This window comes from Amphiura filiformis, chromosome 16 (genome assembly GCF_039555335.1).
Source record: "Amphiura filiformis chromosome 16, Afil_fr2py, whole genome shotgun sequence".
NCBI lineage: Eukaryota > Metazoa > Echinodermata > Ophiuroidea > Amphilepidida > Amphiuridae > Amphiura > Amphiura filiformis.
Genome location: NC_092643.1, coordinates 9,824,028 through 9,850,065, shown reverse-complemented (window position 1 = coordinate 9,850,065; position 26,038 = coordinate 9,824,028). Strand labels below are relative to the sequence as shown.

Genomic DNA, 26,038 nt, shown 5'->3' with positions numbered 1-26,038 from the left:
TGACCTTTTGGTTGCCTGCCAGCATATTAAGTAGCCCAAACATTTTTACCGAGTGACGGTCAGCTGAAATTTGTTTAATGCTTGCCTGCTGTGGTTTTCGGCACGGTTCTTCAGCGGTCTGCTGATTTAGCGCTGTTTACAACGGAAACACACATGTGGGTATCTGATTGGCTAATTGAATCACGTCATCATCACACTGGCACCTCTTTCACCAATCAAGCTGTGTAGCATCGCATGACTAAGATGTGTGACCTGGTTCCCCGGGCCTGGTTCTTTTAAAGTGATAATCAGGAAGAGCAGTCGGACACTGAAGGACCTTGCCGAATACTAATAGTTTACTAAATACAGGACTCACCTTGTTCAACAAGGAACCCCAGCCTGTAAGGCGACGAAAAAAACAACCCAGTTCTACGGTGGACGGACCTTTCAAGTAGGATCGGTTGATTGGGCTTTTTTTTTTTTATTGCAAATGACCCAAGAAATCACCAAAATCAGAAAATATTTTTCAATTTGTGGAAATATCAAAAACTAGAATTTCGTGGTTCTCGACCTGCACGGTTCTCGACACAAAGCGTCGGCAGCAATGCCTCCACCTTGACGCCCATCATTTTAACTGGTGCTATTTCACTTGACTCAAAAATGATCTTTATTTGCCTCTCTAAGGTGGCCGTTCCCACCAAATTTCATGAACCTGCAGCAGTCTATGGCGAATTAACCCCAGATGACCCCAAAATGATCTTGACAATTTTGCTTTGTTTCAGTGGTCGTCCCCACAAAATTTCATGACATTTTTTGTCTCGCTATATAGGGTGGTCGTTCCCACCAAATTTCATGAACTTGCAACAATCTATGGCGATTTGACCCCGGATGACCCCAAATGACCTCACAATGACCTTGCGATTATGCATATTTTGCGCTGAAAATCAAATCAGGTCAAGAAACTCTGGCTGTGCTACTCTCCGCCAAGTTTCATCACTGTAACTTGTACTGATCTCCAGATAATCTGTGCACAAGGTTATTTTGCTTGATATGCATAAATTATGCAAATTAGGTACTTAATTACCATATTTTGTGACAAAAACCTGCTAAAATTTGGAGACCGCCAATTGCCACCCCTCCACCAAATTGCATCACTATACGCTTTACCAGTTCCGAGAAATTGCACTTGCAAGCTCGGACGGACGGACAACCAGGAAACATAATACCTCCGGTGGAGGCATAACAATTTTGTACCTGATGTTTTTGAAATTTATGAAATTTGGGCGGCATTCATTTGTACAGAAAAATTTGGTAAATTCTTGGTCAGTCGGGCCTGTAGAACAGGGTTTTCTTTTTTCTTCGCCTAAAAGTCATGTTACAACTTGTCTGGGGAGTATTTAACTCTAAATTTCAAACAGACAAGTGCCAAAGTCAAGCCTTTAGTCGTGAGCAAGTATAAATACCACTACTATTTGCCAATAATAAGATCGGTTCGGTGTCCTTGTTGCTGATACTTCTAACTTCCATCTAAAATGTCTCTTTTTATTTCCCCTTTTGCTACCTCTTCTTCATTTTCTCACCACCCTTTCTGTCCTCATTAAAATCTCTCTGTCTCTTTCGCTTCTTTGCTTTTGAAGCCGTGTCTTGATGTGTTGACATCTCCTCAAACCCACTGGCTTCTTGACTGGATTTTACCTTCCAGGCATCTTGTTCTGGGAGTTGACTTATTTCTTGTATATCCATGGAGGATCGGATTGATTTCCTTGTGGCTGTGTATTGAATGAAAACACATTTAAATAAATAAAATGGAACAAACAGTGAAATGTTTTGTCATTGATGTTTAAATTGTCTATAAAATTGTACCCATGTAAGAATTTCAAAATCTCAAAACAAAAGAAATATGGCCCTGTGTTTGAGTTGATAGATTTCTCGGTACCCAAAATTTCCAATTTGCTGTAAAAAAGTATACTTTTATTGTGATACCTGCTACAGTTTCAGCATGTGCAAACATATTTGAAACACACATTTGAGGCATTCTGAATAGGGATTTACACACAAACAGTGCAATTTAAGATATTTTCTGTAATCAAGTGATTTGCACTAGAAATTCACTAAATTTAAAGACTAGAGTTAGTCAGTGGCGTAGCTGCCGGGGGGGGGGGCAGGGGGGCAATTATTGCCTATTTGGGCCCCCGCCCATAATGCAAGGAAAAAGAGGAAAAAGGAGGGAGAGAGAGGAAAAAAGAGAGGAGTGAGATGGAGAGGAGGGGCAGAGAGATGGGGAATCCATACAATATGCAATACCATACGATTATTATCAATAAGCCTGGCAAAAAATTGCCCCCCCCAGTGGGAAATTTGGTGGATTTAGGCCCCTGCCCCATACAGTCCCCCCCCCCCACTGGAAAAAATCCCAGCTACACCGCTGGAGTTACCTTTTTTAGTTTCTAAATAATTGTTCTCAAGTCTTTACAACATAAACGCAATTAAAATAAGCAAATATATCAATATACCCCCATTTTCTGAACTTTTTTACATATCAATCCTTGGCTCCACCCAGTCATTTATTCACTAAAATCAATATAACTTCAGAATGGTAAATGCTACATAAAATTGGTGTATCCAGTTTAAAACCCATGGCCATATAAGAAACTTAAAGATTGCCTTGCAAAAATACAATATGTTTCCAAATAGACCTACTTCTACTTTACTTTCCCATGACAATGTAAATTAATTAGAAAAAGGCCAGTTAAATTTTGTATAGGTTCTAACAAACATTGCAGATTTTTCAACTAGTGAACCTGAGAATGAAAAGACATGACAAACTGTGTGTGGGGTGGGTACATATGCGTTTGTAAAACGTGCGAAACGGGGATCCATTTGCGTTCCATCCAGATAAACTGGGGATCCGCCTGCAAACGGGGATATCCCCAATTTTCATACTATGCTAATGGGGCTATATAACCCCCTAGAGGGCGCTAAAGGCATTAGTTAGACATTTAGGGGGTGATATCCCCTATTGCATAGTACAGAATCAGGTGATGTACACATATCTGTTTCCATACTATCTAACTGGGGATACAAACACATTATTTTCCCCAGCAAAGAGGGAACATATCCACACATGCATAGCAACAAAGAATAGTCACGGTTGGATAATCCCAGGTGGATGGCTATACACAGATGTCCCCGATGCACGCATTTTACAAGTAGGGGTCCGTTCTTACCTGCATGCATGATGACAGCTCTACAATTTCTCTGCACAGCATCTTTAGCCTGGTTTTCATTCATTCCAAAGAGTAAACCTCTGGTAATACTGTCAAGGATCTATAAACCAATGAGGAATGCCTTACATCTCAACTGATTTAGGGGCAGGATAAGGGGAAAGACATTAGTCCATGCCTAGAATTTGAGACTTTTTGATACTTATAAACACTAAGATGTATTCATTCACTTGAAACCAGATAAATAAAAACTTTTTTTTAATATTTACCCATTTTTTGCTCGATTTAAAAATCACTATTTCACCCAAATTTGAGACTTCTAAATACTTATAAACACTAATAAACACGAAGATGTATTCATTCACTTGAAACCAGAAAAATAAAAACTTTTTTTTTATATTTACCCCATTTTTTGCTCGATTTAAAAATTCACTATTTCACTCTTTCCTAATCGAAAAAATCACATGGCTCAAAACAGCTAAAGCAAATTGGCAGGAAAATGCAAATGCAGAATGCAACAATGCCAAATATTGTGCAACAAGAATCTTACCCCCTTTTGACTTGCCAAAAATCTCCCCCTCCCCCTTTCGACCTACCAAAAATTGCCTTTGTTCTGCCAAAATTGCTCCCCCCTTTTTTGCCGATGAGCTCCCATGGGGTTTTGGGTGGGGTGGGGGGTAGATAACTACTGTATAGCCCATAAGTCTCACCTGCTCAAACAATTACCTAAGGTGTGACCAGGACCGCGACACTCCGGCACTTGTTGGAAGACATCTAGTACAGCAGACAGTACATGTACAATGTGATTTTCTCATTTATAATTAGGATTACGTCATTGCCAGAGCTTGTTTATTTGTTCATTAGAATGATTGACAGCGGTGGGCGGACTTATTACTCTTTGTTTTGTGAGCGGTACAAAAATGTGATTCTCTGATTAATTATAGGTTAAGGTAGGTCAATTCGGACCATCTCTTCCTCAGACCTCTATGTAGGACTCTATGGTATCTTCTCATTACACGTTCAGTAGTAAGACTTGGCCAGCGACGACGCCATGTAATTGCCTGTCTTCAATTATGTATAGCATGGTATAGGCAGTTTGTAGAGAGTGTCTTATCTCATTATTATAGGATCTCTGGTGTGACAGACCAAGTTTCATAAACTACAATTTTTTCCTGAATATATGATAGTTGAGACAAGTCAAGAAGTGGCATGTGCCCTTGACTATTTGAAGTCAAATGAAACAATCAATTCAAAGGATACAGATTAACAACATCATGTGGTCCACGTAATTCAAGAGGCTGTAAGAAAACATATGGAAACTGAATTAATAAGGCTAACAGGTTTATTTTGTAGAAAACTGTAGACATTGCATGATTTTTTAGCAGCCTTAAATTTTGAATTTTGGAGAGAACCCATGTTTCTGCTACATGTACATAAATTTTTTGTGAATTTGTACATTTTCTTAAGTCCGCAGGAAGAAAAATATTTGTGTGCTTGAAAATTCTGGGGATTAAATGCACTCGCATGCAAACATCTGCCATTGAACTCTGGCCTAGGGACCAAGTTTATCAACTCAATGGTGCCACTGAACTTTTCATGCAAACTATGCTACGGCAAGGCTGGTAAATATATTAAATAATGACCTTCCGAGTAACCTGCAACAGTATTCCAACCCAAGTACCTTAGGGATGGACGGTACCAGAGAGCCCACCCGAATATCCCTGCATAAGTATAAATAGGAACTGCCTATGAGCTCCTTGTCCATCAAGTCCATTACCTTATTAGCAAAACTGCTAATGATGATATTTCTGCCTCTACAAGCCCTTACTAAGTTGAGAGCATTGCTGATAACATGTCTTCTGATAGTACTGTCTCTGATAGCTGGTGCATATGGTATCTCAAAATAAACTCCTCTTTCTAGAGCCTGTAAAATATATATTACAATCAATAAATCAAACAATCAATTTATTTTCCAAGCAACCAACTAAGCAATAAAGCAATCAATGAAATCATTCAACAAAGCATACACCTATCTCCAATTCAATCAACCATCTATCCAATCTACTCACCCGTCAATCAATAAGGTAAGATGTGTGTAGGGACAGACAGTCCCCAAATTATTACCTTCAAGTTCATCTTGCAAAGGCTATACTAAACATGAGCATGCAATGCATTATACATGTTTTTTATTTTCTGCCATCAGTGGTCATCTTTAATTAAGTAAAATGTTTTTCCTAGATTTAGGCCTCCTTAAGGGATCTGGAATGAGCGTTTTGAGCGTTTCGACAGTATTTTTTGTGGGACATGAGAGCACATCAGACATATCAATTGCATTCTGAATACGAAGAATGTCTTTCTGATATCAAATAATTTTCATTTTTGAAATTCACGATATAATACAAATTTTATGACAAATTATTAAAATTTGATATTTTCACATTTTGATATATAACAGTCCTCGAAGTAAATTAGTAAATTTTATAAATCTAGTGACATATTCTTAAAGTGTATGTAGAAGGGAGGAAAAGCCGACGGTCAATTGAAAATTTTGACCTTTCATATTGAAGATATGGATTTTTTTCCCAAAAAGACCTAATTTTGGTGTTTTTGGAAAAAAAATCCATATCTTCAATACGAAAGGTAAAAATTTTCAATTGATCGTCGGCTTTTCATCCCACCTACATACACTTTAAGAATAAATCATCAGATTTATAAAGTTTACTTCGAGTACTGTTAAATATAAAAATATCAATTTTTAATCATTTGCCATAAAATGTGTATTACATTGTGAATTTCAAAAAATCAAAATTATTTGATATCAGAAGGACATTCTTCGTATTTAGAATGCAATTCGATATGCCTGATGTGCTCTAATGTCCCACAATAAATACTGTCCAAACGTTCATACCACACCCCTTAACCCTAACCGAACTGAATTTCACTAAGGCTCAATATGAAAAGCACTGTGCATGCATGGATATGTGATGTGATGACACAATCAGCCCAAGTCATATATACTTGCCTATAACACCACATATATGTGTTGTCTGCCCCAAGGAGAGACACCCAGGTTGTAGTGTTTTGTGGCTTTCAGGCAGGTTTACAATGAAAATTAAAATATCAAACTTACGCATTTGACAGGATGAGTCTTGAAATAGAAAGGTACTTTCTCTGCCATATTCACACTTATGATATCAATTTCTAGAGCTGTACACGCCATGTGGAACATCTTATTGTTTGTTGGTTGGACAGCCAGGATGTCATACGATTGCACATTATCTGCTCTCTGCAATCAAAAATGGATTCAGGGTTACGATTTATGTCGGAATCCACATATCAATGTGGCTATTTCCACTTTTGAAGACATGACCTTAATCTTCCACACAGGGAGTGTGAATTTCAAATACATGTAGGGTTATCTGAATGGGTAACTCCATTTGGGCTATTCCAGATTAAATCATACACCCCCTACATTTATGAAAGATATGACCTTAAACTTCCTCACAGGGAGTGTGAATTTCAAATGGAGTTACCTGAATGGGTGACACCATTAAAAAAAATCTACACCCATTTAAGTGGGAGATTAAGGTCATGTCTTCCACAGGGGGTGTATGGATTTCAACTGGAATAACCCATTAATGAGAAGATTCTTTTCAAAACATTTGCATTTATCAAAATTAATTCTTTGTCAATTGTGATGCGATCAAGCAAAATCATTCGGAACTCAGACATATTGATTTTGAGATATAGTCAAAGGAAATACCGATTTAGTCAAATAGTCGCCCCCTCAAATAAACGCCCCACCACTTTTTTTCAACCAAGATGTTTCAAAAATTCGATATTTCCATGCTATCTTGTGTAGTAAGCTTACCAAGTTGCCCACATGGTCAATAATAGCGCCAATAAATGGCGAGAATCTGCATCGTAAACCCGGAAGTGAACCAAAAGTCAGTGTCAAAAGTTCATAGTTCGTCATTTTAGCGTGACTTTTACCTAATGATTTTAACGGGAATTGTCGTGCTAAAAATGACCTCTAATAAACGCCCCCCTTGGGAAAATGTAACGCCCCCCGATTTGACGAAATACGGTATTTCCTTTTTTTGTTTTCTGTTGTTTTGGATACTCTGTAATTGCTCCTTTTAATCTTTGGAACTGGTTGTTCAATTTCAATGGGATTTTCTTCAACTTTAGAAATGTTGTTTACTATCCTATAAAAAACTGAAAATTTAATATTTCCGAGTTCCGACTGATTTTGCTTGATCGCATCACAATTTTGAAAATCAACACCGTAGATAATTTTGAGGGAATCAAATACTTACTAATCTGTGCGTCTGTGCTCCATCTCCAAGAACTACTGTTACCCTTGACAACTGTTTTACAGGCTAAAAACAAGAAATAACCACAATTAGTATATAGAAATAATTAATTGATTACCCCTATGACCATTATCAATCTCTGATCATATGATTGACTTTAAATCTGCCTGATTCCATTACAATCTGTATGACCTGGATAGTGCCACACCCTGGATGATATATGAACAAATCATACAAATTGTCCTTAAAATAAATGTGACGTGCCATGTCAAAACCAGGGAGAAATAGCCACAAATCTGCCAGGGTGAATTTTTCACAATTTGGGTTTGTTGCGAATTTGTGATGTTATTAATGTTTGAAATATTGTCTGATAGTTTCAGATTGGAATATATCTGGCATCTTGTATTTTTTGAGACATTTTTCAAGGTAAGTCCTACTCTCAACATTGTCAATAACATTTTTAAAGGCCGATATCTCTATTTCCAATTTTATAATACCATAACTTACAAACTCAATATCTTCGCTTAGCAATGTCCGATTTCATTGGGGAAAACAGCGTTGTGGAGCAAAATATCTATATATTTAAGATATGTAAAAACCTCAAAATTGATAACCTGCCCAAAAGTGTCTGGTTTTGACATGGGACGTCACAAATATAAACAGTGTTGAAATACAACATGGCACAACAAATGGCATTATAACTTCCAAGTAATTTACAACGTAATGTTGGTCAATGTACAATGTAATCTACAACCTTATGTTGGTCAATTAGGTCAGCAAAAATGTTTGAAATTTGAAGATTTACAAAAGTTACCCTTTGTTTTTACATTTCACTAAATTATTGAAGTCAACCAAACATAACCTACCTGGTTCCTATCAGTTTGATCACTGTCTAAATCTACTGGTGGTGGGGCCGGAATAGGCTGAAAGCAGAGAAAGGAGTGCAAGTAAAAAGAGTTGGGTTATTTGGACTTACATTACAATTTAATATTTCACCCCTGATAAATTTTGTGACTAATTTTGCATTTTCTCAAAAAAACTACACACTGGTAACAAAAGTTATGTATATTATAGGGACAAGGAATCCAAATTACTTCACTGAAATTTCAGTAATTCAAGACAAGCAGTTCATAAGAAATGAGGTACATTCTAGCAGTACCTCTTTTTTATCATAAATAATGTACCGCTTGTCTTGAATCTCTGAAATTGCAGTGCAGTAACTGGATTCCTTGCCCTATATAATATACATAACTTTTGTTACCAGTGTGTTATTATTTTTGAGAAAATGCAAAAATAGTCACAAATTTATCAAGGGTGTAGTACCACCTTAAATCCATAGAGTTCTCCATTTCTTACTGTGGCCCCACAACAAAGAGCGTAACTTGCCAAAAATGAGTTACATCAATGCAAATAGGTTTGCCAAACTGTATACTAATGTATCCATTATTATACTGTTATGGAAAAAACCCTCTGAAATCATATATAATATCTTAAATCTGGCAATTCATATAATCATATTTAGTACAAGAAGAATGCTAATGTTTCGTGACCAAATCTTGGAACAAAGGTTTGAAACCAGGGGGGCACTTCAATATGAAATGGATATAGGTGTAGGGCTGGCACTTTCACACTAAGGGGCATTCGGTGAGAGCAAAAGGTAAAAAATATGGGGTCTCTGCTGGGTGAGAGCATGATTTTTGGCATTCGGTGAGAGCAAAATGTAAAAAATATGGGGTCATTGGGTGAGAACATAACCTTCTTTTAAAATGGAATCTTTGGGTGAGAGCCGAAAAAGCGCCACAGAAACCTCGAAAATCGAATTTCTAGTTCTAAATGGCTTCAAATTTCTTTGTTTTTTCAAAATAAGTAACAAAATCAGTGATAAATGAAAGTTGAACTTGTAAGGGTCTTTGGGTGACAGATCAAATGGAAAAATATGGGGTCTTCGGGTGACAGAGCATGTGTTAAGTAAAAAATATGGGGTCCTTGGGTGACAGCGATGCTGAAAAAGGGGTCTTAACAGCCCTACATACGCGTCACCTCCAAAGTTGGAGTGCCCCCGGGTTTGAAAGTGCTTTTGGCATGCCTGACAGGTACTGAACAAATCTGTCTTGGGCTGCCCTCTTTCTAGTATCAGCTTGTCAGGCATTTTTGGTAGGGGTCAATTAAGGTCAAACAACTGTGTTACTTGACGATGCAGCCATTGTCATCTATAGCCTCATAGACGACAAAGTTATTCCAGATTTTCTAGACTGTATTTCTAACTCTAATGAATATAATGCCAATTGTAGAAAAGAAACCCACTTTACCTGACATGTGTGTGTTACACATGGTTTATTACACTAACAGGCAAGCTGAAAACACTCTTCCTATACTTACTGATGTTTTGTCTATCACTGTACAGTGGTGTCCAACAGCAACAACATCATACCCAACTGAAAGAATAAGTGGATTAAAATGGTTGAGTATAAAATTCACTCAAAGAAACATCAAAACATCTCATCAGAAGTAGTGATGTAACAGGATTAATTACCATCCGTAACGATAAGTGGAAACAATTTTTGAATGTATTGCCTTACAATATATTGAATACAATATCGCTCTTTTCAAAGACACTAATCGTACAGGGGAGTGAAACATATATTTTTTGAGCGGGCACCCTTTAAAGCACTGGTTAGTGTGCATGCATGCACCCTATTCCACCGACTACTCCCACCCCTCGGAGTATAATGTCTTTGAGTGGGCACCATTGATGCTCTCTCCCTATTCCAATGATCATAAGGAAACTTAAGGGCCAGTTCCTTGATCATCAGAATGGGATCACTCCCGCTCAAGTATGAACCTCTTCTCCCAGCTTATGTCTTTGAGCAGGCACCCTTTGGAGCACTGGCTGGCATACTCCTTATTCTAAAGATCATGCAGAAACTCCAGGGTCAGTTCCTTGATCATCAGAATGGGATCACTCCCGCTCAAGTATGAACCTCTTCCTCCAGCTTATGTCTTTGAGCAGGCACCCACTGGCTGGCATACTCCCTATTCTAAAGATCATGCAGAAACCCCAGGGTCAGTTCACTTGATCATCAGAATGGGGTCACTCCCGCTCAAGTATGAATCAGATTTGAACCCCCTCCCTCCCCCCTAAATGTCCTTTGAGCAGGCACTCTTTGGAGTACTAGCTGGTGGATGCTCCCTATTCCAAAGATCAAATGTTGCAGAAACTCAAGGGCCAGTTCACTTGATCATCATAAATGCTGGTTGGGCTTGCATATATATACAAACTCAGTAAGATCAGAAGGTTTCTGGACACATCATCAACTGAGAAATTGATTCACGTGTTTGTGACTTCCCGCATTGACTCTTGCAACAGTCTTCTCGCTGGCCTGCCTGATAAGCAAATCATACGCCTTCAACAAGACTGTTCCAATTGCATTGCTTCAACACCAAACTGTAAGGCCACGTACCGTGTCATATGGAGACAGAGCATTCGTTGCTGCCGCACCAACTTTGTGGAACAGCATTCCTGGTAACATCAGAAATTTCAACTCAATCGAACAATTCAAAACAGCTATCAAGAGCTACCTTTTCAGACAATACTATGGTTGCTAGGTTTTGTTGGTACTCTTGCATTTATGCATTTCAGTTTTTCCTGAACTCAGTTTCTTGCTTATCATTTTGTATGTTTTGCCTGCCATATGCATGTTTTTATTATGTGTCAAATCTAGTTCTTTCTCTCTGCTCCACAGCCTGTCTGCTATGATTTTTGCTCTTTGCATTCCAGTCTCATTGTTTCTTGTTTAACATTCATGTCTTGGAGCAGTGGGAAATGTTTCTGCCATTGAGGACTTGGGAGTGACACGCCTGATGTCTGGTTTGGCGGTTGTTCTTTGTGTGTTTCTTGCTCTAGAGTTTCTCATCTTTGTTTTTTAATTTAGTTTCTATTTTTAAACTATAGTATGTTTTTATATATATTTTTTAATTGTTTGATGATGTGTATTTTTATATTGCTTGTATTTTGTTTGTTATATTTTATTGTATTCTGGCGCTTAGAGGCCGCATTTGCATGTATTAGTGCGCCTTTTAGAAATCTCGTTTTATTTATCTATTTTCTTGTATGACGTAAATTTGCTTCTAGGAGTTTGATTTTAACTGCTTGCATTTACTACTTTCATTTTTTCATTTACCTATATTATACAGACAATGAGGCACTTGCTATACTCCTCCATAGATTATCATACCCACAAAGATATGGGGATCTTATTCGCAGGCTAGGGAGAGAGGAGAGTCAGGCGTCCCGAATCTTCAACAGCACTGTAGATTTCTTACATGAGCGCTGGGGGCACCTGTTAACATCACTCAACCAAGGTTGGATTGATCCACCTTTATTTGCCAATGATATACTTTCGTGGTATGTTGGATTGACCTACCCACAAAGATATGCTGAGCTTATCTACAGGCTAGGGAGAGACAAGAGCCAGGCGTTGAGGATCTTCAATAGCACAGTAGATTTCCTACATACACGCTGGGGGCAACCAAGGTTGGATTGACCTTCTTAATGCTGCAGTTAAGAAGTATAATCATGCCATTGCAACTTGGGAAGTCTGGTGTAGACTGAATAAAGTTAACTCTGAAGTAGCTGACCATGAGGATATCGCAAGGTATTAATATTTACGTACAACGACAATGCTCCAGCAGGATAGAAACTGCATATTTTGTGATGTTTTAATTGTTGCTCAAAGACATGTTTGAACAACCTGTATGTGTGAGACTCGTTTTCTACAGCTATTTCTGCAGGTCTACAGCTGGTCTGAAACATTTGTTAGCGAAGCCAGCTGTTAATAGAAAGGAGCATATAACAGCCAATTTTAATATGTTCCATTATTAACAAATTTAATCAGGAAATTGTAAAGGATTTGAGCTTGTGTACTGTCTATGATGCTTGTAGCACATGCATTTTTTCTGCGGTTCGATGAAATATAAAGATTTGTGACATCGTGTTGTCAGCCCTCAAATTAAGGATCTGAAGGGGCACTGCAACTTTTTTAAGGCAAGTTGAAAATTGCCTTGGATTTTCACTGAAAAGGTAATAAGACAGCACGGCAGTTTGTAATATTTCAAGAGGGCATCATGGAAACTGTTGAAAATTTGAGAAGGGCACCAAGGCAATTTCTCAAAAGTGAAGAAAACACACACAAACATAGATGATTTTATAATGAAGGGACAGGGCTGGGGTACCGACGGCAACTTCATTAGAGGGCACGGCAAGTGATTGCCTTGGGTAAAGGACATATTTTGAGGGCATTACGGCAGTGGGGATGGGCACCCACGGCAAAATGCCATGGGTGCCGTGGGTTAATTTGAGGGCTGCGTGTTGTGCGACCGGCAAGAGTACATGACCTGTTGCTATGCTTAGGAATAGGAGATGTATGAAGTGTGCAGGTTTTGACCAATTAGAATCATAATATCTACTACATTTGTAAGTATTTACGACAATTATATGTTATACATTGTATGTTTTAGAAAATTATTTTATTCAAGGTGAAATTATGAAGTGTGCAGGTTTTGACAAATTAAAATTATAATATCTATTTACCGTACTGTGTTTAATTATCTTATTCAAGGTGTTATACTCAAGGAAGCATTAGAAGAGATTGGACTAGAGGCTATTAAATTTGGAGGACTTCCACAGTTGCGTGCCGGGGTTACCTCGGCAGCTGCAGCCTTCGGAGTACCTGACAGGCAGTTTAAACATTCATGGACGTTGGAAGTCTGATTCCTCCGTCCGAGGACAGGTATGTGAAGGAGACCACGTCAAACAAACTACTGGTGTCCATGAATTTAGGTATATGACAGGAAATAATGTTATCCCTATGTTTTGGAAATATGATGAGAAGAAAACAGTACAGTATCTTTAGTAAACATGATGTCAAGCTTTAAATTTAATTGACAGAGGGGAGTAATCTACTGGGTTTGTTGTGCAGTCTGGTGCTCCCCTGAGTCCCCTCGACATTTGAACCTTAAGGTTGGTGTGTTATTTATTATGAACTGATTGTGTATGCACAAAAAAATGCGATGAGTTGACGCAGATGACTGCATTGTGTATAGGAAAATAGGAAGTGGTGAGGACTCTACTCTCTGACAACAAGATCGTGACACTCTGTTCACATGGCAGAATGCATGGCAGATGTGTTTCAATGTGCACAAATGTTTTGCTGTTAATTTCACTCAAGCAAGGAAACCAGATACACTTACATGTACATACAAAATAGGCCACTCAACATTAGCTGAAGTAAAGTCACATAGGGGTTCACTTGTCAAATGATCTCAAGTGGGGGAATCACATTTGCCCATGTTACCTCAAAGGCCAAACAAGTCCTGGGTACAGTGCATAGAAACCTACACCCCTGTCCAACCGGGTTCAAGTCTACAGCCTACAAAACACTCATCAGACCACATTTAGAATTTTTAGCCACAGTGTGGGACCCCTACACCAAAGAAGATATTCAGAAACTGGAAAGTGTACAGCGGAAGGCGGCATGCTTCGTATGCAGAGACTATGGCTGTAGAAGCAGCGTCACAGACATGATAGAACGTCTATAGTGGGAGCCCCTTCTAACCAGAAGGAAGATCACAAGGATGGCCATGTTACACAAGTTACAAAATGGTCAGGTTGCCATACCGGCACAAAAGTTCTTGCGGCCAGTTACACGCCCCACCCAACATCTTTTGTCCAAGGTCAATTACCGATTGGAACGCCCTACTAGTAAAACCTCATTAAAAAAAATATATAACACAGAAATTTTTAAACAAGTCTCATCAAGAAAAAATGCACAGCAGCAAGCAGAAAAGAAACTCAAGCAACTAAGATCTTTTGTTGAGCACAACCTATTCCTCTGCGTGTGGTTCCAAATCAAGAGCGTTGCGGAGTAACATCAAAGAAGAAGGAGGGTGTAACTTAGATAAGTATTACACATATTTTCATTTTCTGTTTACCAGTTGCCCTCGTCTATTGTAATCGGCAATCGTGGACGGTGGAGCCTAAAAAACGTGGCGCACATATCATGACATCGGGAATTGACACAAATTTTATGGTACCAGCAGTCATACCTAGAAAGGATAAATTCAAATTGAGAAAATATTCTAGGTATGACTTGTTGTACTAGACAGAATTGGCATGATTAGCTAGTCCTGCCAGCAAGACTTCAGTCTTTATCATAAACATAATGACATCTACTGACCTGAAGTCTTGCAGCGGTACATAGGGATGCACTGTACGTTTAAGAAATCCAAACTTCAAGCATCAAGAAATATACCTTGTATTTGTCAGTTTTACCTCAGAGATGCTGTAGACCCTCTCTACACAGTGTAGAAACATCACAAGTAGAATGCTGCTCAATATGATAAATCCAAATCATGAAAATCAAGACATTTTGCAGAGCAAATGTTGATTTGTTTTCATACAATGCAGACGTGCCTCCACTTGCTCTCTGCAATTTGGGATTTTATTTCCAAGTCTTAAAATCTCCATCATCATTTTTGATTTCTTTGTTGACCGCCCAGTGTATACCAGCTACTCTCCTATCTGGATTCTTTAAATCGCATTGTTTGAGTATTTTTGAGGCTGTTTACCATCTTGACTACCTACACAGTGTGGACTACTGACCTGGTAGATGAATTCGGAAGACATCAGACACCTTACAGTTACACAGGAACCACGCAAGTAGATATTTGAAGTCCGATTTACCCATCCACCTTCAATCCTGTCACAGTTCAATTATATTATTGCTGATCAACCTATGTACTCATATTCCAAGAATATATCTGACCTGTATGTCGTAAACTGGAGCTGTTTATTCCATCTACATCTAGTGATGACACAGGCGGCCATTTTGAAACCTTTGTTTTGATCATGGCTCCTATGACAACCAACAGTGATAGAATTATTGTTTACTCATCTTTAGTCAAGTTGTATTTATCCTTATTATGCCATATAAACCCAAGTAACCTTGTGGTGAATGCAGCCGTGCTGTTCGTTGGAGAACCCCTGCTGTAGCTTGTGATGATTGTGATACATGGTTCCATAAAGACTGCCTCCAAATTTGCACTCCAATATTTAATTACCTTAGTGATCTGGATGTGTCTTGGCACTGTCCCTCATGTGGTATCCCTCACTTCACATCAAGCCTCTTTGAATCCACCGTAAACTCAGATTCGCTATCATCACATAGTGAATTAAACTGTGCCAATGAAACGGGCAACAATGAACCTGATAACAACCTGCCTGTTTCGAGCCCTATTGGTAGTCCATCTGCATGTTCCTCTCCAAACGAGGCCACTCCAAGTGTCAAAATACACCGCCCTACCAACCTTGGTGTCTTAGTCATAAACTGTCAGAGCATCGGTAAAAAACTCGCAGAGTTCTGGACCATCCTTGAGTCTGTTAAACCAGGCATTGTCATCCTCACCGAAACATGGTTACATCCTGAAATTTCAAACCATGAAATTTTTCCCCCTGAATTTGACTATGAAGTCTACAGAAGAGACCGTCCTGGTGGTTGGGGTGGTGTGGCAATCGGCCTAGGCCCTGGCCTTGATGGCAAACTTCTCAAAACAGCAGCAGAATGTGAAGCCATCTTTGTCCAAATAGAGCTCGCAAATAAACGTGAGTCGCTCATTATAGGCGCAGCATATCGGCCGACAGATAATAATGAGATATACATGGACAGTCTATGTAACGTCATCAGAGACATCTCAAGTAAGCACAAAAAATCTATCATGTGGCTAGGCGGCGACTTTAACCTTCCTGACATTGATTGGAAGAGCTATACTGTTGTTGGTCATCAATACAAGCAAGCTATAAGCAACAGCTTTCTTAATGTCATGATGGATACAGGCCTCGATCAAGTGGTGACATTTCCAACAAGACTTGACAACACTTTGGATCTTTTCCTGACCAACCGTCCATCATGCATCAACAAGTGCCAACCTATGCCAGGTATAGGCGACCATGAGATTGTCTTCATTGATACAGACATAAAGCCCAAGCGCCGTAGACCAGTAAAGAGGAAAATCTACCTGTGGAATAAGGCTGACATGAGTAAGATCCACTGTGAAGCTACCCAGATGATGAATGAATTCATATCGGAGTATGATTCTTCCTCCCCTGTCAATGAGATGTGGGCAACTATTGAGTTCAAGCTGGGTCAAATCCTTGACCTTGTTCCATCTAAGATGACATCATCTCGGTTCAGCCAGCCATGGGTGAATAGAAAGGTTAAGCAGGTTGGTAAGCAGAAGCAGCGTGCATACAACAAAGCCCGCTCTTGCCGTCCTCAACACAAGGACCGCCTCTGGGCTAGGTACAAAGTCCTTAAGAAACGCATGCAGAAAACCTGTAAAGAAGCATATGACAGTTATGTCAACTCTATCATATGTGCTGACTTAAGATCTAACCCAAAGCGTTTTGGACCCACATATCTAGCAAGCGTTGTGATAACAATGGTGTTGCTCCCCTTCGATGGAACAAATGGTGTCTTGTATACTGGCAGCTCAGACAAAGCAAACATCCTGAATGCTCAGTTCAGCCTCCGTCTTTAACAAAGATGAGCAAACTACGAACATGCCTGATCTTGGTCCTAGTCCATACCCAGAAATTGACCGTATTGAAGTCAACTGCAATGGCGTGATCAAGTTGTTAAAGAAGATTGATCCTCACAAAGCCACAGGCCCAGACAAGATACCAGCACGTCTCCTCAAAGAACTTGCAGATAGCCTTGGCCCAATGCTGACAGTACTGTATCAAGCATCTTTGGATTCTGGCATCCTTCCGGACATCTGGAAATCGGCGACAGTAGTCCCCGTCTTCAAAAAAGGTGATAGAAACAAACCAGCAAATTATCGCCCAATATCGCTGACGTCCATCTGCTGCAAGCTTCTAGAGCATATCATCCACAGCTCAGTGATGCAACACTTTGACTCTCACAGCATCTTGACCGTCTTCCAGCACGGATTCCGGAGGGCTCACTCCTGCGAGTCCCAGCTGATCACCACCATCGACGACATCGCTCGCAACCTTGACGCTGGGCTCCAAACAGATCTCATCTTGTTAGACTTCTCAAAGGCTTTTGACAAAGTCCCTCATCAACGCCTCTTACACAAACTCCATCATTACGGTATTCGAGGAAGCCTCCTTGGCTGGATTGGGAACTTCTTGAAAGAAAGAGACCAGAAAGTCATCCTGGAAGGAGCAACATCTGCCCAAACTGCTGTCTCATCCGAGTACCTCAGGAACGGTCCTAGGACCACTCCTATTTCTAGCATTCATCAATGACCTCCCGGAATGCATCTCAAGCAAGTCATCAGTTAGGCTGTTTGCAGTCGACAGTGTTGTTTACCGGACCATTTGTAATGACGACGATGCCATACAACTCCAGCAAGATCTTGACAAACTCCAAGAGTGGGAAAAGACCTGGATGATGGAGTTTCACCCTGACAAGTGCCAGGTTCTGCACATAACCAAAGCGCCGCAATCCTGTGAAGCATGTATACAACATTCATGACCATCCTCTCCAAGCTGTTCCATCTGCTAAGTACCTTGGTGTTGAAGTATCCAACAACCTGTCCTGGAATAAGCAAGTTGACAACACAACCAAGAAAGCCTCGTGTGCCATTGGATTCCTGCGTCGTAATCTGCGTAACTGTCCCCTTGAGGTTAAGGCCAAGTGTTACAACACCTTTGTCAGACCAATAGCAGAGTATGCCAGCTGTGTTTGGGATCCACACACTCAGCGCAACATCACCAAAGTTGAATCCATCCAACGTCAAGCAGCTCGCTTCGTCATGAATGACTACAGTAGAGAGAGCAGTGTCTCCGCCATGCTGGATGAGCTCAACTGGGATTCACTACAACATCGACGTGCTGTGTCCAAAGTCACCATGATGCACAGAATCACCAATGGGCTGATCGGCATCCCTCAAACTCAGCTGAAGCCATTAGAAACACCTACCAGAGGCAACAGTAGGCGCTTCCACATACCAAACTCCAGAACTACTATGATGAAGGGCACATTCTTTCCAGACACCATCCGTCTATGGAACTCGCTCCCTCAACATGTAGTCGACTCTCCATCCACAGACGTCTTCAAGGCCAGAGCTGGAGACGTCACCTTCTACTAGCGCAGCCATCCACAACAATATTTTATTCCTGTATATAATTGTCACTGCACCTACCAGCTCCACGCTCTTCCACATCAAACTTTTTATCCTGTACATATATGCTGTTCAAGTGGAGCATGTTTTGCACCTGTATGTCTACAAATCAACCAATGTGCGTCGATACTCTTTTGAGGTTTTGCACAGTACCGGAAGAAGAAGAAGCAATATTTTGACCACTTTTGCACTAAGTAAATTACTCCCATGAAGATTGCAGGTTTTGCCAACCCTGGGAATTTTGAACCCACCCAAAAGATGAGATCAATGTTGATCAATTACCTCAACTTTGGGAGTATAGACTAGTACAGTGGGATTAAAATCATCCAAGCACGCCCAAACCCTGGCCTGGTACAATGGGATTAAAATCATCAGTGCATGCCCAAACTGTCCTTGAGAGAGTTCCTCAGCTGCATCCTTAGAGCCCAAAATGAGCCCACATATTGTGATGTTTCTTATTTGTGGAAAAGATAATAATAGAGTGAACTGTAACTCTAGGTACGACGAGTTACAGTTACTGGAACTACATGATTAGCATGATGTTGGTAAGCTTAAAAATTTCTTTTTAATTTTATCCTTTTGCTTACGTTTTTCCGCACAGGAAATTGACCGCTTCAGTTGTTTTTGGTTTGCATCGTAGGGCAAGTTCAGATCATGGAACACAACCATCTTCAGCTCGTTTTTTGCTCAAATTCAAGCTGTTTTCAGCCAACTTTATCCAAGAATTTCACATGCATGCACGCATGTTTACCATTTACGTCTGTTAACATCATCCCGCGTGTCAGTGAGTCGGACTGGTGCACTGAACCACCACCCAAATTACTGACCATATGCGTTGATAAGCATTACCCACGAGACTAGTTTGTTGACGGTTTTAGTCTTTTACACAGTCTGTTTGAAAATTCAGTGGAGTCTAATACTGTAAGCGTCTATTAAATTTTTGTTGGCTGTTTATTTTAGTGAGTCTCCTCCCTGTAAAGACAATTAGTATTTGGATTTTACAAGATAATAATCCAGCATTTAATTTTTTCTTTTAATTTGAAAGTTTTTACTAGCATTATTGCTATAATAAAAATATATTTTATTAGATGCATTAAGGTTTTAGTGTGAATTGATGAGTTTTAAGAGAACATAAGAAACGCCTATCAAAGGGAGGTGGGCTTATGGATACAATGGTAACCCGGAAGCTTGAGGTAAACAGTCGGGGTCAATGAGTTAGACAAAATACCTGACTGATTGACTCATAATTTACATTAGCATTTTGACTGGCAATTCTTGGGCTTGATGAGAAATTGACGACAGATTTGTATGTGCAATTGATGATACTGAAGCTGTATATTTTCTTGCATATCGTAAGTACGATGGATTTCTAACAAAATTCTTAAATTTTGATGGGTGTGTTCAGTCAATAAATTAAAAAATTTAAGCTTTCATATAAAAAATTTATTATTCAAACGGCCATCATCATGTATGAACAGCAAATGCATGGCATGATTTAGGGGTTCATTCATATATTTTCATGACTAAACGGTTGTTTATGCATACCAGAACATTTTGTGATTCTTATTTCATCAAAATAATGACAAAAGATTCTTATTTCATCAAAATAATGACAAAAGATTCAAGGAACATCATAAAAAACAACGAATTTCCCTCGTTTTCTTTACCCCGAGATCGCACATCCGGGCCACCGGGCATAAACGCTGTTTATGCCCGGCTCTCGACCAATCACGCGCCGTTATATAGCGAGTATGTATGAAGGCAGATTCATGATGATGATGATAATTTAAATTTCATGAATTTATATTTAATTTCATTTAATTTTGTGATCTTTATGTTTTGATTTTCAAAATTTTAAAACATGAAAATGTAGAAGTGTCACTCAGGAAAATACAAAATTTTGAAATTTGGACACCAGATTCCAGAAACTATGCCTGATTGCCTGGTCGAGCACCCTCACAGACCCGAACGTAGTGAGGGTGCTTGGTATATCCGCCATGTTTCAAATACATGGATGGCCAGCATAATGGCCCACAAATTTAAGCTTTATGAGAAGCCTATTTTAGTTGCAAAATGAGAACACAGAGTGGCTTATCTTTAAACCCACATTCTCAATCAATTTCACGATTAAAATCTTTCCTTTGGGGCGATTTCCATTTCTTGCTATCATTTAAAGCCTGAAAGCATCAATACTAAAGATAGGCTATCAGTCGCTTGTGCAGATATATGTTAACATTGGATTCCATTTCTTGTTTATTGTTCACTGTTAGTGCCGTACTATTACGCTGACTTTCGTATTCGGCGAGGAGGACGATTTCGACCTCCTGGTTTGTTTACAAACAGAGAGGTAGACAAAACACCGTTCCGCTTGTCCGAACACTCAAGTATCAGAAGGATGGTCCACAATAGCGTGATTCACGTAACCTGAATAGGGATTAAAAAGCTGTCACGTAGAACCATGTGCTTCTATTGTCCAATTTGCCATCAAGATTTCATATGGAAACAGTTCCGACCCAGTACAAGATCATGTCAGAAATTAATATTTTGTTCTGGGTCTGATTATTCGGACTAGTTCACTGTATGGAAAAACCTGTTCTGTTGTATCTTGTATTGGTTGTATTTCCCACGCATAACCAGAAACTTGGAGACGTAGTCTAAAAAGTGCTTGTCCTTTATCCTTGATAGAAGTCATCATGCAGTGATAGTTAGATTTCATAAAATCTACAGACATGGTTGACCCCTCATTTTTTAAGTTAAATGATTACCTTTTTAAACAAAATAATTTCCATGTGAAAAAACCTACTTGAAAATTTTGTGATCATGCCTAACTCAACTCAGACATGTCAGTTAGCTATCTATTCAAAAATGTGAAAGTTTAGATCGACATGATGTTTCGTTTTCACAGTTTGGTATGTAGGCCTACACTGTATCAGTGATAGTGATAGTGATAAGCTGCATTTGGAACATCACTCTGCGACAGAGATTATATGAGGCCACCATTTTTTAAATTACCGTACCCGGCAACGTACCATATTTCTTCTTCTTCTTCTTCTTCTTCTTCCGTTAAAGTGCTGCTTCATCTGGATGAAGATAATCATTAGTTGTAGTAACTACAACGTTTGAGGACTCGGAGCTGTGAGTTCCAATTATTGGAACTACGATTTCATAAACATGTTTTATTTTTAGGCCGAAACATTGCTACAGTACAAATTTGGTCTTACTCAAGTTACAATTTACTCAAGAACTCTACATGTACGGTACATGTAATGTACTAATAAATGTACACGCATGTACAATTGTACATACATGTAGGTTTGCCTTCGAGTACTTGTACATTGCTACATGTATTGTTTTTTGGTTGGTCAGTGTTGACATATTTTGCAACAGATCTTATTTATTCTGTTTTAAATGGTGAAATTTGGAAGTTATTTTGATGTGTCCAGGCTCTGATAAATCACCTGTCCAATTGCGTGGGGCAATTAAAAATACTGTCAGGCAAGCTAAATTATCAGGCACCCTGCCCGATCAAGCAATTGCAAAATTATGGTGTAACAGCATTACATGTATTGCGTTCATAGTTTACTTACATTAATAGTCCTACAATGTATATATGGTCACACGTTTTAAACTCGCCACCCAAAAAGGGTGGAGATGTTACGCTTTTTGGTATCAAGCTGCAGTTAATCTCATATATTTTCATAATTACAAAAGCTAGATCAATGCATGTGGTCTCATTTGAAAGCTGTATTATTATGTCATATTCCTGCAAAGTGGCATTGCCATAGTCCATCCAGAAGTGAAGATATACCTTTTTGTAGCTTGGAGTACAGGGGTGGAGGCGGCGCGGCGCCGCCGCCTGTACAAACTATATGGGAAATTGACATTTTTAGTACTATTTTTGCAGAAACGTTGATATTTTTGTCAAATCTTTGTGTATGGTTATAAATTTGGTACCAAAAGAAAGCTAATATAATCTACTTTATTGTTTTATGATTGACAAGTAGGTAAATGAATGTATAGTATGGACAAACTGGGTGATAATAAAGAAAATAATAATAATATAGTGATTTTGTGACAATTATAAACTTGCAAATCGGTAGGAAAAATTATTTTTAAAATAATATTTCATGCCCATTGATTTATTTTATTTTAAAAAGCCAAATAATGTTAACTGTTGGGCCTGTATATACTTTCCCGTAATTAAGAGTGCACTTTTTTGTTTATTTTAAGTCAATTAATGTCAGCATGATGCTGAAGACCTTTTGCATCCAATAAATCAGTAAATCCATGAAAATGAAGATGAATTTGGACTTCAAGATCATCCTCCAGGAACTAAGGTCATTACTGGATACTACTAAAAAGTACTATCTGCACAACATTCAGGCAATCTACATCACTACAAAGCCAATCCTAAAGCCAATTGATGCTATCATACCTAAAGACTGTGTATCATATTTTGGCATCAAAACATGCCATCGGACACAACCTGCATGGACTACATGTATGTGGATGTAATGTGTGCAATTGCACTCTTTAGATACTTGTTACATAATCTATGTATCCTAATATTTGTGTATGTATGTTTGAAAGAATCAGCCTGTTTTCATGGCACATAGATAAATTTCATGTACATCAAAAAGGTGCATTGCCGTCGACACATTTAATTACTCGGTAAACGCAAGTTGTTTCAGGTATGTTAATGTTTTTAAGCAAATTATGATGACTTGTTTCATTGATTCTTGCTGCCACAAAAGCATGTTGGAATGTGTAATAGTTAGTCTGATATAAATAGATAGGTTTTTGGGGTGATAATGGGCAATTAAGACACTTACATACATGGACTCTGTGAGAAGATTAAATTTCCGATTATAATTTTGCACCAAATTGGGATGGAAATATTTATTTTGGGTGAATCATGAACCCCATGCAATTTTATATTGTTGTAAGGGCCTACATGTAAGTGTGCTCTGCAAGAAAATAGCATTATTTTTGCTATAGGGTTACCACAGAAAATGTTATTGTAAAAAACATTGAATGACTAAAAATATATAAATATTCACATTTCAGTCAATGTTACCTATTTATCTTACACCTAGTGTCAATGCTGAGTGCATATTTGGATTCCTTGGGCAATTTCCTTTCAGAAAATGTATACTTTTACTATCATAGGGGTATACTTCAGCAAATATGAATTTGTAAAGGTAAAATCATGCCGCGAAAGCAAAAATCACCATGTAACGCGAAAGGAGGCGACCTTAAAACGCACGACCATATATATGCAGATCGACAAACAAATGGTACAAAATATATTTCTCGACAAGCCAGCAACCTTATCTTAGCTATATTACAATACTGCAACTTGTTGATGGTTTTCTTTCACAAATATTCGGGCATAATCGGGCAAGCAAAAGTTGACCTAAGCTTGCCCGATCAGGCAATTAAAAATAAAAAAATTATCGGAGCTTGGATGTGTCAACTGTATCTTTTGAGTAAAGATTGCCTATTTTGAACAGTTCAAAATTCTGTGTAATTTTAGCAACATTTGATGAGCTAGCTTTGATGCTTCCATTGCACAATGTTCAGCGAATCTGACTAGATTTTGAATACTGTACAGCGGTCTCTAGACTCCAATGTGAAGCTCATCAGTGAGCAATTTATGGAGCAAGTCACAATTTGTCCGAAATATTCTCAGATGCAAAACTCAAGGGCATGTGTGAGCAAATTCGTTGCTAGTGTTTCTCGAGTAAGTCACAATCTACATTATATATCCGTCAATAGACTGTCATCAATCATCGATCGCCCTTTTTGCGAAAATGTCTGGTTATATGTGAATAATTTTGAGGTGTGTCAATAATTTATGTTCTTTAAAAATTGTAAATCAAATTGTTTTTAATTGAATTTATATACCGGTATAGATGTACCGTTATGTACATCATGGCATCCATCATAATTATGGCATTAAATTATGAGTATGACACACAAAATCAGACAACATGACCAGACAAGTGATGCATCATTCCATTTCTCACTTTTCCCAGTGTACAATGTACCATTTTCATGTAGTTCGTCTACAATATTCAATCTGTATAATGACAGTCTGACAGATAGAGCTCTGCTTTATGTATATTGTACACAGTGCTTTAGTCAAGTCAACCTTGACCCAAGTCCGAGTCCCTAGTGTCCGAGTCCGAGCCCCTACCAATTTATGATGTCCGAGTCAGTGTCGTCAGTGTTGATAAGTTGCTTACTCATACATGGACAACACTTATTTTTACTTTTACAAACCAGCTTGGATATGAAACAAAAAATCCCGAATTATTTAGGCTACGCTTATTGACAGAAAATAAAAGCAAGCATTATTGGGTAGATAGTATGTATTAAAATTCTATGAAGCATCAAGCATGGAGGTTACTGGTTACTTTTACTAATATTGTGTTCAAGAATAGGGTCCAAGTTTTGTGTGGCAGTAAAGTGACTCTCTAAAAATATCCGTAAATGCTGAACCTTAACACTTAGTAAACAATTGTAATGACCTTGCTCACCAATCAGTAAAGCCTGATGGCTGGAAGCCATTTGTAAACATGTTTTGAAAAAGGCAAAAGAAATCCTTCACTGCACTGTCTCATTACAAGACTAAATTGCTAAACAGTTCTTGTCATGTGAGGCAGGATAAAGGCATACAAACAAGGGTATGAGATAGTAATTATTTCCTATCAGAGCCTCTTAACCACATGTTTGGTAGGCTACAACAATAGTTATTCAAGACACATGGGTAAGGTATAAACTGTGCATATGAGATGGGTTGAAGTGGAATCATAGTTTGATCTCTCAGTGAACAAAAAAATGCAGTTACAGGTATTCTGGATTTTCGCTGCTTGTATTTATAAAAAAGGTTTCAATTCTTTGAAAGAAACAGCATGCACAGCTGCGTTAACATGATTGCTCATCACAAGTTTACTTATTTTGTATATTTGTTGACTCATTTTTTTACAGGTGAAGTAGTGCAGAGTTAATCATCATGACATCCTCACAGTCCACAGGGACACTAGCCCTGAAATGGGATCCCAAGAACCTGGAAATACGCACATATTCTGTTGAGAAGACATTAGAACCACTGGTAACACAGGTGAGTCTGTGTTTCTTAAGGGGACTACCTCTTGTTGGTGGAAATGTTTTGCAGGAAATAATCCCGCCAAACTGTTAAAGTACCATACTGACTCGAGTATAGTCCCACCCCGTTTTTGGGTGAACATTTTTCAAAATTGGGGGTTGGGACTATACTCGAATTAAAAAAAAAAAATATTTATTTTTTCG

The 26,038-nt window shown here is 38.7% G+C and overlaps 2 protein-coding genes across 4 annotated transcripts in view; one reads left to right on the top strand and one right to left on the bottom strand.

Annotated features, from left to right (window-relative positions):
- Positions 1-1,490: 1,490 nt before the first annotated feature.
- Positions 1,491-19,499, bottom strand: LOC140136497 (ribonuclease P protein subunit p30-like). Its single transcript, XM_072158211.1, has 9 exons — positions 19,312-19,499; positions 9,899-9,954; positions 8,386-8,442; positions 7,523-7,585; positions 6,334-6,489; positions 4,981-5,127; positions 4,464-4,501; positions 3,207-3,286; positions 1,491-1,748 (listed from the first exon to the last, which is right to left on the bottom strand). The coding sequence occupies exons 1-9, from the start codon at positions 19,391-19,393 to the stop codon at positions 1,537-1,539; spliced, it is 891 nt and encodes a 296-aa protein (XP_072014312.1). The 5' UTR covers positions 19,394-19,499; the 3' UTR covers positions 1,491-1,536.
- Positions 19,500-19,909: 410 nt separating this feature from the next.
- The window catches only part of LOC140135521 (catenin alpha-2-like), a 42,371-nt gene continuing 36,242 nt past the window's right edge, over positions 19,910-26,038 (top strand). For 2 of the 3 annotated variants that reach the window (XM_072157056.1, XM_072157057.1), the window contains exons 1-2: positions 19,910-20,076; positions 25,718-25,850. In XM_072157056.1, the coding sequence (XP_072013157.1) occupies positions 25,743-25,850 (108 nt within the window). In that variant the 5' untranslated portion in view covers positions 19,910-20,076; positions 25,718-25,742. The remainder of the gene's footprint in view (positions 20,077-25,717; positions 25,851-26,038) is intronic. The other variant, XM_072157058.1, reaches the window with a different exon arrangement.

Coding starts and splice junctions, on each gene's coding strand:
- LOC140136497 (XM_072158211.1), bottom strand. CDS start 19,393: ATGGTTGTGTTCCATGATCTGAACTTGCCCTACGATGCAAACCAAAAA. Junction 9,955..19,311: donor AATTTCCTGTGCGGAAAAAC/GTAAGCAAAAGG, acceptor TTATTCTTTCAG/TTGGGTATGATGTTGTTGCT. Junction 7,586..8,385: donor ATCAAACTGATAGGAACCAG/GTAGGTTATGTT, acceptor TCTTGTTTTTAG/CCTGTAAAACAGTTGTCAAG.